Source organism: Nymphaea colorata, chromosome 1, assembly GCF_008831285.2.
Source record: "Nymphaea colorata isolate Beijing-Zhang1983 chromosome 1, ASM883128v2, whole genome shotgun sequence".
Classification (NCBI taxonomy): Eukaryota; Viridiplantae; Streptophyta; class Magnoliopsida; order Nymphaeales; family Nymphaeaceae; genus Nymphaea; species Nymphaea colorata.
This window is the reverse complement of record NC_045138.2, coordinates 41,430,552-41,441,584: the sequence shown is the minus strand read 5'-3', so window position 1 is coordinate 41,441,584 and position 11,033 is coordinate 41,430,552. Positions and strand designations below refer to the sequence as shown.

Sequence of the window (11,033 nt, the reverse complement as noted above, 5' to 3'; positions counted from 1 at the left end):
CTGAGAACTTGTTTAGAAAAGCTTTCATATTTTCTAACTTTACAAAAGTACTTCCTTCGGTGCTTTGAGCTTTAGATGTTAACAGGCTGCTACGGGTATGGTCCCTGAAAGTAGATAAAAACAGGAAGCATGTTAGTGGTATGAGAATGGAGGTGACAGTCAAAAGGAATAATGGACGGCACTAAGAAAAAAGAAACAAGTGGTAGTGATTCAGACTTAATAAAAAAATGTCATTGAAAATAAAAGTACAGAACTTTTCTTTTGAACAAAGAAAAACTTCCTACTGCAAAATAAAACTACCAATGTCATAAATTCACTATGAGTAAATAGAAGAAAAGCCAAGTTTATGGTCGGTCCAAACAAATATAATTAACTGGTCCCATATTGGATCTATACAGCCCAAAAACCCAAGAACCTCAAGCCCAATACCAAACTTACCCACATCTAAATGAGACTAAGTAAACATGCCTGCCAGCTTCCAATACAACAATTCGCATTACACTAATTTTCTGTGAAAAGCCAAATATGTAAATGTTTTTCATCCGCAAAATGAAGACCAAAATCATGTTTTTACTGTATTCTTTGGTTTTCAACTATAATGTGGAAACCAAACTGATTTTTGAGCTCTTATTTTCTTTTCTTTTTTCTAAGTGTGATTGCTTCCACCTCCCACTGCTCTTAGAGTTCTTGTTCTGAAACCTATTAGGGAGACAGTGACTACTTTAGGATTGAAAGGTGGACTACCTTCAACACCCAATGCACTAGAAACCCCTTAAAGATGGCTTTTGGGCACCTTACTACGGGATTGGCTTAAAGCCTACAAGTTGAAGGAGACCTATGCCCATCCCCGCTGTTTGTTTTAGCCTATTTACGAGATTATGAGTTTTACTACAGACATCAACTTCAATTTCATGGTGATGGAGAAATGCAGATCCAAGAAAGATATGAAACATTGCACTTGATATGATATGGCTACCGCACATCAATCGAGTCTTGAATTAAGTCTATTACTGGCTGTAACTGTCAATGTGACAGAAAGCTCACAAGCAGTCGGCTCATGAAGTTCTCATTGGAATGCGCTTGTACAAAGCAAAATGCTCATCGATTTTCCTGTTGGGCAATACATGCATCTCCACAAAAGTTCGCACCCATCTCATAAATTTGAAAATGAAAGATCAAATTCCAACGTTTACTTGGTTCTGCTGTGACACGTGGTGATCCCGTATACAACCAAAAAGAAGTGAGCTCTTGAAATGGCAGAGTACAGTAGAGCTTTTTCACATTGTAATTGAACAGAGATCTGGAACTATTACACCGAAATTTGATTACCAACTATGAGCTTAGCTTAAATACAAGTAAAGATAAAGAAAAAAGAAAGGAAAATTTGTTAATTTGAAGCACAGATCCTAGATTCTTAGAAGTTCTTGCCCCCAACTCTACCAATCCGCAGGTGAAGAGGAAACCTAACCGGTTTGATCTCATTCACTCCCCATGCATTCTCAAAATCCCTCACAACCTGCTTATTCAAGAGATCGACCCCTTTCTGGTACGCATTTTGGTAGACGGACCATGATCTTATATACGTCAAATACATGTCTAAATCCATGAGGACTACGGACTCGAATGTAAACGGGCCGGTGTGCTCCTCGCCGTCGATGGGGTCGAACGGAAAATCCAGATTTATGTAGTGATCACTGATGAGCTTGCACTCCGGCGGCGAGAAATGTATGGACCTCTCAAAAACGCGGTGGAAAACGGCATCGACAGCATCATCAACATAAGATTTGGTGTAGCACCAGACGGCCAGTACTCCACCAGGTCTTCTAAGGACGTGTTTCACTTGCTTGTAGAAGGTTGGTAGGTCGAACCAGTGTATGGCCTGGGCTGCAGTCACCAGGTCAACACTTGACTGAGGGGCCACCAACTGGGTGAGCTCATCTAGGCTCATTGAGGGCGGAGTGAGCTGATACCTTATGTTGGGCAACCTGTGTGCCAAAGCCAACTGAGTGGGGCTAGTGTCTGTTGCCACCACATTCCTGTATATCCCTGCAAGCTTCAAAACAGAACACCAAGGAGGGACCAAGTTAGAGAGAGAGAGAGAGAGCGAATAAACAGACAATGAATGTAAAGGCTAATGTGCTGGGCTCTTTGGTACGAGCTGAACTTGCAGACTTTCATATCCAAATCACATGATGCTGCTAAATACTGCCTCACATCATGTGGAATGCGTACATTATCCACTTTGGCATGGAGTGGAAGGCAGCCATCTATGTAATGAATATAGATGCCACCAAAGTTTTCCCGTGGTATTCTTCTTCATTTCTTACTACTACCAGGAAAGGAAGGTTTAAAGCTGGGTACAAGTTACAGCATCAAAGTGTGGATGTCGCACAAATTTACAACTTGGTGTTCCCGTCAAACGGGTTACGGTGAACCCCAAACATGTATGGAGCCAAGTTTCTCTTCCACATAACAGATGAACAACTGCTGCGGAAGCAGTGCCAAAATGGCCCGTTCGCATGGAAGAAGTCCATGTTCAAGAAGGGAATCCTTTTGCCTTGTGTGACAGAAGAGATGGAAATGCGTTGAGAAGACCAGCATGGCTTCTCAATCTTGTTTTCAGAAATACAGAACAGAACAGAGCTCCTTGTAAATGGTTAACATGTTCAGTAAAGGTTGGATCTCTGTTCGGCAATTTTATCGAGATAACAAGGAACACAGAGGACAAAAGTACCCCCATCAGATCTCCATGGCTCATCGTTCATAAGAACTGATTCCACCATTGCGATCTGCAGACGGCCATGAATAAACAACTAAAAAATACAGAGATAAAGATGAAGGTGCTTACTGATACTGCAGCCTGACCATTCCCCGTTCCCACATCCCAGGCCAGGCCATGGTTTGGTGTATTTGAGGCAATGAACAGAAACAGTTCTGGAGGGTAGCTCGGCCGAGCCTCTGCATAGAGACCAGCTTGTTTGATGAACAACTTCGCCATCTTTCACTTCCTACCTCTGTCCATATATATATATATATATATATGTCCCTATATATATATATATATATATATATATATATATATATATATATATGTATGCCAACGTGGCACACGCACTGTTCCAAAGCCTTGGACGAGAACTGGCGACTAAAAATTATCTTGGTGCCCATGAAAAAACTGACAACCTATCATTGAGAAAGAGAAAAAGTAGAAAGTTGTGGGCAATTTTGATAGCTTGGCCGGAAAATAGTGTGCTCCCCACTTTATGCTAAACCGTTGGGACTGATTTTTTTTTTGTGGGGTTTCTCATGTACCAAGGTAAGCCACTTCACTAGATTCTCGTGTTCATTATAAGGATTATCTATGCTTTTTATATTTCAACTTAATTAGTTGGTAGTTGTAATTTTGAATTTTTTGTTTTTTAGTTTGTCATTTTGAAATTAATATGGTGGCAGTGGTCCATTGCAGGTACCTGCACTTTGGACATCAGATAAAAGCACCAGAGTGGTGATTTGTATCACGGATGACGTCTCCTCAGGAGGGCTTTTTAACTGAGAGAAAAGCTTCTGAGCAGAAGATAAAGAAAAGGTTCAAAAGAGAAAAGAAAATCAGGGTGAAGGGTGGAAGATAGTTCCATTGTGGAGATGAACGGTGATAACTGACGCGGAGCCCACAGAACTTGTCATTTCTTCTGACCTGGCTTTCCACCTTCCACGTGACAGTCCATTTGCAGAAGTAGCTCTTATCAGAGCAGTTTTTGGGCGGGGCCCTCCATGAATCCACTGCATGCAAGGTTTCTTTCGAGCCTCCCACTGTTTTAAAGATGAACCTGATGGAGTTCTGGCTTCTGCGTGAGTCAATATGGGGCTTCTCAGCTTCTGTCAAAATCAGACAGTTCATACAGTCTTAAAGAAGGGTCAGAAATCTGCCCTTTCAACGTCAGCATAAAGGATGGATACGGTGTCAGTATGAAGTTGCCAAGACCTTCCATCTCAGTAAACCATAAATGTAACCTGCCATTGATCTCATAATCTCTGCACTCTCATTCTAGATTGAAGCAGAGAGATATGAATGAATCTGTGGCTCAAACAAGATCTACCATGCATGAGACACTAAGTATACACATGATTACTTGCATGTACCTGAATCAACATCTGCATATAAGACATCTAAGCGTGAAAAGTATGTAACCGAGAACATACCATTTAGAGGGGATGACTTATGTCAACACAAAAGAGTTGTCACAAATCAACCAACATGCTCCCTTGAGTCTAGTCTTTTTCCTTTTTGACCCTAATATGTGGTGCTCATGGACTCATGCCAGGGCACGCAATAATTGAGATTGAATCTCCAGTAATTTCTTGCTTATATTTTATTTCTTCCCCTCGTTTTGTGGTGCCCATGCTAGGGCAGCCATTAATTGCAGTGCAAACTCCAAGATTCTGTTAATACTAGTGACAAATTCAAAATACAGTTAGTTTTAGCTTATTAAACTGCATCCACTTCTCCCAAGAAAGATGCTAATGGTGCCACCGTCGTGAATTAGTTTGCCGAGCTTCAAAGCTCAAGGTTCATTACAGAGCAAACAAATGACAGTCAAATAGAAAGATAATGAACCAGCCCATATAGCTCTTTTCAGAGGATTTCTGTTGTCTATTCCTACTTTTTCAGAGTGCCAAGCGTCTAGAATGGTACAGTTCGTTTACTGCCTCCCATTTCCAGTTAAGCATTTCTTCTGCATAATCCTATAATTATTTTACCGCATAAAGAGGCGCATACAACTTGAACTTAGTTGGCAAGCCTACTTAAAGAATGACAAGAGGGCATGAATTTCTTTAGTTTTAATTATCAGCTTTTGTCATTTTAACTATATGAAGTACATGTCTATTTAGATCTTTCCTGTAACTAATAATAAAATCAATGAATGTACATGTTCCGTTAATGTTCCGTTAGGTCTCTGTGTGAACCGGCGAGATTAGACAGCCAGAAAGGCCCTGACCAGCAGGTGGCATGTCCTGAATTTAGGCTTCAACATGGCCACTTGCAGGCCAAACTCATGGGGCGTCTACAGTAAAAGTTGACGGGGTTTGAGAAACTTAAGTTTTCAAGAAAGAGAGGGCTTATGAAACTTTCAGTTCAGAGTTTTAGACCATGAAAGAAGCGATCGCTGGCACAGTAATAAATTAAATATCTGCAACCTTGGACAAGGCTGACCAACAGAAAAACCTCTTTTGCCTTCAATCTTTGTCTTATACTTCTCTCTTCTGTTCTGTTCAGTCTTTTCTTGAAGCAATCCACAAAATTCAATAACATGGTAAAATTTTCTGCATGCACAGACAAACAACTCTCTCTCTCTCTCTCTCTCTCTCGCTCGCTCGCTCGCTCGCTCTCTTTCTCACTGTCTGTGCTTCATAAAAATGATCAAAGACAAAAGTCGGGTTGCTGGAGCTCCCAATTCCCCTCCTTTTGTTTTAGAACTGTCAAACTGAAGACGGTTCTTTTGGTGGTATTCGAAGTTGAGATCCCTAGGCTATATAGGCTACCAAAGATATCGCTGGCTCTCCCCATATTCCATTAAATTCTCTTTGTTCTCTTCCTGTTAAATTCCTAAGCTGTTGGCCAACCTCATTAGCCTGCTCCATTCCATGAGAAATTTATCACATACAGACAAGCCATGAAAATAAAATAACTTATCAGCCATGTTGAATATGTGGGGAGGTAACTGAGGGTGAGGTTGGAGAATGTCAATAGTACAAAATCTTCATTCAATGATGAAGTTGAGGTGGTGGACGCGATATCACCAATAATGATGAAAATGATGAGTGAAAGACGTAAAGAAATTCTAGCCTGACTACCATGTGCAGTTTATGACACGGTCTCGCTGTTCTGCCGCAGAAAAGCTTCTTCTTTCTGAGATTGTATATGTCAATGGTTAGAATATGGTTCCGTTATTGTTTCTTTTTAAATTGGAAGGCACATAATCCAATTCGAATCCGATTTCCCATGTATTTAACTAATTGTTAGTTCACTAATTCGGTCCCTTTCGGTTGTCTCGATTCTTTAATTTAAGTTGTGATAAACACGACCCCCCATTCTTTCCCGAAATTTTTAGTCATTTCCTCTCTGGTCTTTGACAAAGATACTGCCCAAATCATAATTTATCAACCGTCTTTTTTATTTTCTTAATGGCGAACGAGATTCTCGAGCTTTTAAGAGATGTCAGACCTGTTGACTAAGGAGCTGCATGTTTAGTTACCGTGTCTTATTATAGTTGTTGCTCTCTTGGGCATCCCACTCTTTCCACGCGGAAAGATTCGTCATTGCTTTGGCATAGCCGAAGAAGCACGCTCCTGGTGTTGGAATTTAGTCTTAAATAAATTGCAGTTCTTAAACTAACTTACGTAGCCAGGTGTGTGGGCCAGTTTTAGTGAAATTCAGAAGTTGAATCGAATTGGCTGTAACTGATAAATTCAATCGATTCCCCATAAGTTTGATTCGAATTCGCCGACTCGGAAAGAAGTTTCACTAAGATAAATAAGTAATTTTTTTTTCTTAAAGAGAACTGAGCGATTCCCAAATTGGCACAGCTAAATCCTCATACATCTACTGCTGCACTTGTAAACTTCTGAAAACTCACCTACCCTTTAGTCCAATTGTAGAGAAAAACGGAAGGTTGAACATGTCGCAAGATCTCAAAAGAAGGTCGTTTAGAAGCCTTTCGATCATTCATCTTCTCGCTCTTGTCCTTCAAATCTCCTTATGCTTTTCATTAATCCAATTTGCTACCAATAGAAGATTTTTCCTTACTTTAGAATGTGGAATCACTCAAAACGAGGCGTTTGAGAAGCCTCTCAATCATTCATCTTCTCCTTTTTGTCCTTCAAATCTCATTATATCTTTCATTACTTAACCCAATTTGCTACCAATATAAGATTTTTTCTTAGTTTAGAATAGAGAGAGGGAGAAGATTGCATAATGATCAAACTGCCGCAGATTAACATATTCCAATTGGGAAGAGTCCCTGAAATTTTCTATTCCCCCAAAAGCATGCCGAGCTTCAGCCCCACAATAAAGAACATTAATTGCAGATCTCGTGCTCGTGATGTTCTGCCAAGTTGGTGACTTCCATGCTACCAGATGAAGGGAGCTCTTGTGAGGCAACATGTGGCCGGGAGATGATTGACAACATATAAAAACAACGTCACACTCAAAGATAATACTAAAATATTGAGATCAAAAGTTGCAGAAAGAAGAGACGAGCAAAAAAAATTGAACACCCACCTAGTGGGTAGCCTGGCAAACCTAGGTTGGCATCTGACTCGAGCCCACTCATTAACATGTGAGGGCTGTGACCACGTGGGGAGGTCAACACGGCCCATGGGCTGGGCCGTGGTCACGTGGTCAGCACTTGGCCTCTGGGCCTACCCAATGAGTGAGCTCGTGCGTGGAGTATGGTGGTACGGCATGCTTGGGAGCCATTGTACTGCTGGCCAATTTGTAGGGTGGGGAGGGGCCTAGTTCTGTGTCTGTTGCCCACCCACATTCTCATAAACACCGGCAATTTTATGGACAGACATTTAATACATGAAAAGAAAAGCAGAGAAATCATTGAGTTCTTACTCCTAGTTAGACTGTCAATGATGTCCAGGTTAATGGGGAGCTTTATCTGTTTGATAGAATCAGTGATTTACTTCCTCTTTTTTACTTGTTTGATAGAAGGAGTGATTTTCTTGTTGCTGAACACAGACAACTGTAACTTGCTATTCTTGAAAATGTATTTCAAACAGATTGTGGGTAGTGTGCATAATTGCTTAATCGGTCTTGCATAGACGAGGATGATGTGAATCAGGTTGCTCATGAATTTTTACTTAGATTGCTTTCTGACAGTCAAAGCCAGATTATCTCATTCACTGTATCAACCCCTTTAATGCTAATTAAATTTTATTAATGGACCTTTTCTTTCTACAAAGTTTTAGAGACTCAGATTTTGCCATTAGTGACCTGCCAATGTAGCTGATGACAGGAGATCAGTGTATGTTCTGCTTTTTTGCTGCTTGAGGATGCTGTAATTGAAGACCTTCGGTTGGCGTTTGGTGATGATCATAGTTTCAATCCTTTGGCTGATGAGCTAATGCTGTCTTTCCCCTAATGAAACAAAGCCATGGTTTTGATTAATCTGCAGCGATACCCTTGGTTTTCTTTATTACTGTCTAATGGGATTACGGCCCAATCTGGATCTTGGGAATTCAAGACAGAACACTGAATGAAGACCAAACAGAGATTGACACCCTACAATGCAGGAAATCCAAACCGTTGAGATCTAGAGAAGCTAATTGCATTGGAAATCAGGTCTGGAGTGGATCTGATGCAGTCAAAATAACAATTTGTCTGCCTTCAAGCTAACCTATTTGCACCCTTCTACTCTTTCCAGATCTTTAGGGCCCATTTGGCGGTGAATCTGCTCATAAAATTGAGGAAAGTCCATATAACACTTTCTAAGGTGTTTCATGAATGTGCCCCAACTTTTGAGCCATATCATGGAACAGTTACATATTGTTCATTTTGCCAAACAGTCCCTTAGAAGATTAAATTGTTTTTGCAACCTCTCTTTGCCAACATGAATTTGCTACTTAATCCAAACAAAGTTTCAAAATCTTTAATGAATCAATAACCCTTCAACTTGAACAGATTGTCCAAACATATAATGGCTGATGCATGAGCCACACTTCCTTCTTGAGTTATAAGTTTCTCTTGATGTTGCCTTGGTGAAACTATGGTGACTAAAGGTGACGTGGGTTTTTACCTTTAGGCCTATTCAGTGGTCTGGTTCTTGGAAGGTTCCTCAAGTTTGAAGATACAAAAAAGAGATAGCCCATTTATTGAAGCCATTACTTCTGCGACGCGTTTTTCCAGCATGACAAGTGGCAAACAAGGGTGAAGTTCCTGTCCTAACCCAAGATGGGATCCATCAGATAAGAAGGCACCCAAATCTTAGCTCAAGTGCAAGCTGGACTGTCTTCCATGCATCCAGTCTTTAATGTCTGCTCATCTCCCTTAGATCTTATTCTTTCAAGTTGTTTCCATTATTTTGGACCCCACTTGATTGATTTACACGGACTTCTCTCTCGATGAAGATCAAACTTCAAATCATTGTAATCTGACATGCATATATGCTTTTCTTTTTTTCTTTTTTTTGTTAAGAGAGCACATAAACTGCAGCTGCAGTTTTTGAAGAGGCTTCCCTTTATATTGTTGAAATACTTGAGTGAGCGGGAAGAATATTTCATCTACCATCCACCATGAGGGACAAAGCTCCCCCACTTTTCCCACTGTCAAGTTCTATAAGTGTGATGGTGCTCTGGTTGGAACCTGCACGCATGCTTAATGCGAGCGCCCATGCCACTCAAACTATTGGCCACTGACCCGAGCCGGTCACACTACAGTACCACTTGGAGCTTATATTTTTGAAATTCATGAGTTTATTTGCACGAAAACATGTAAATGATGGTCTTTTAGGAAGATGATTCTACGACAAATGAAAGTAAGGTGAACAAAACTACTCTTGGTGTCAAGCTTGTGACATCCTTTAACTTTCAATTGTTGTTCCTTTAAAAGCGAAGATTATGTTAGATAATAATAATGGAAAATGATATGAGCATCAACAAATATGAACACTAGATGCGTACTACCATGAGCCATCTGATTGATAACTCGCAAATGAATAGGTGAAAAACAACCTTCTAATTTAAAAGATGTGAGCAACTGAGTTGACAACCATGGTCGGGAGACCTCTCTTCCCGCAGATTTGCATCGGAACCAAGTTGGTAACCACTTAACCCGCTTTTTGTTCTCATGGCTTTTCTAAATGGCTAACCAAACGAAACTGAATATCCGAAGGCAGTGCACATTATTAAGTATATTTCTTGAGAGCATATTGTTTAAGAGTGAGATTGGACAAAATCCGACGACCGCAAATCAAGTAGCATATCAAGTGAGGGGCGGAATCACAAAAGTTTTTTTTAGGAGGTACTAAATATATAGGTAACAAATTTTCAGTTACGTTAGAGTAGTGACTCAGGTTTCATAGGGCCGTCCCATATAACTGAACCCAGGTCGATCAAAATCCAACATGTAAATTCAAAGTTTTATATTGGACTTTGTGAGGCATACGCCTCCATCCCTGATACCAACTATTCAGGAGAATAGGGGCAGAGACTTAACAGAGAGCGAAAACGTCCATCCAACCCTTTTTTATTCTCTTAAGGGCTGTATGGTAATAGTAATGCATTGTTATTGTTTTATGAATTTAGTCCAAAAGACGTGATAGATTTATGAAACTCTAATAACATGCTCTTCTATGGATATATCCTATTTTACAGGACAAATTCATTAAACAGCAACAATGTATTACTATTACCAAACAGCCTCCAGGGTACAAGGTGCTTCGGTGTTCCACCACCTTTGTAATTTAACTTGCACATCAAGGACCTCCGTTTTACAAGACAAAAGGTCGATGTCTCTGAGACTCGAAATAAAGAGAGATTGACAGCCACCAACCCACACCTTAAGCCATTGCACCAACCCAACAAAACTTAAAGTTTTGAGTGAGGTGAAGGGGGGTGAAAGAAACCTCTTGACCTCAAGGTCACCCTTATAAGTTAGGATGAGACCTATGCGATAGCCAGCTGCGCCATCCATATTCATGAAGAACCGTACGGTAGTCTTAATTTCAAATCCCAATAGAGAGAATATTAGGCATCCAGAAATGGTAGAACATCAGCACGGCCGGATTCTAATGCATGCCAAAGAGTTAAATGTGAAAGATTATTGCCCAATATATTTACATTCAAACACACTTCAATACTTTATACAGAATGACTTGAGGCTATCAAATAATTTGAAACATTTTCAAGAGATTATTGATTCCATATTAGCTGCTACGGTTTGTAACCTTTTGATCTGCGCCTAATTACTAGAAATCGGTCATGGGATACTTGCTTAGAATCAACCCTGCCAAACACACCGCCTAAGTCTT

The 11,033-nt window shown here is 40.3% G+C and overlaps 1 protein-coding gene across 1 annotated transcript; it reads right to left on the bottom strand.

Annotated features, from left to right (window-relative positions):
• Positions 1–1,259: 1,259 nt before the first annotated feature.
• Positions 1,260–2,998, bottom strand: LOC116244725 (uncharacterized). The gene is made up of 2 exons (XM_031616622.2): positions 2,849–2,998; positions 1,260–2,053 (listed from the first exon to the last, which is right to left on the bottom strand). The coding sequence occupies exons 1-2, from the start codon at positions 2,996–2,998 to the stop codon at positions 1,415–1,417; spliced, it is 789 nt and encodes a 262-aa protein (XP_031472482.1). The 3' UTR covers positions 1,260–1,414.
• Positions 2,999–11,033: the final 8,035 nt, after the last annotated feature.

What these genes read in the sequence shown, in the direction of transcription:
- LOC116244725 (XM_031616622.2), bottom strand. Translation starts at nt 2,998, where the DNA reads ATGGCGAAGTTGTTCATCAAACAAGCTGGTCTCTATGCAGAGGCTCGG. An exon ending in ATGGTCAGGCTGCAGTATCA is followed by an intron (nt 2,054 to 2,848) that starts GTAAGCACCTTC and finishes TCTGTTTTGAAG; the next exon opens with CTTGCAGGGATATACAGGAA.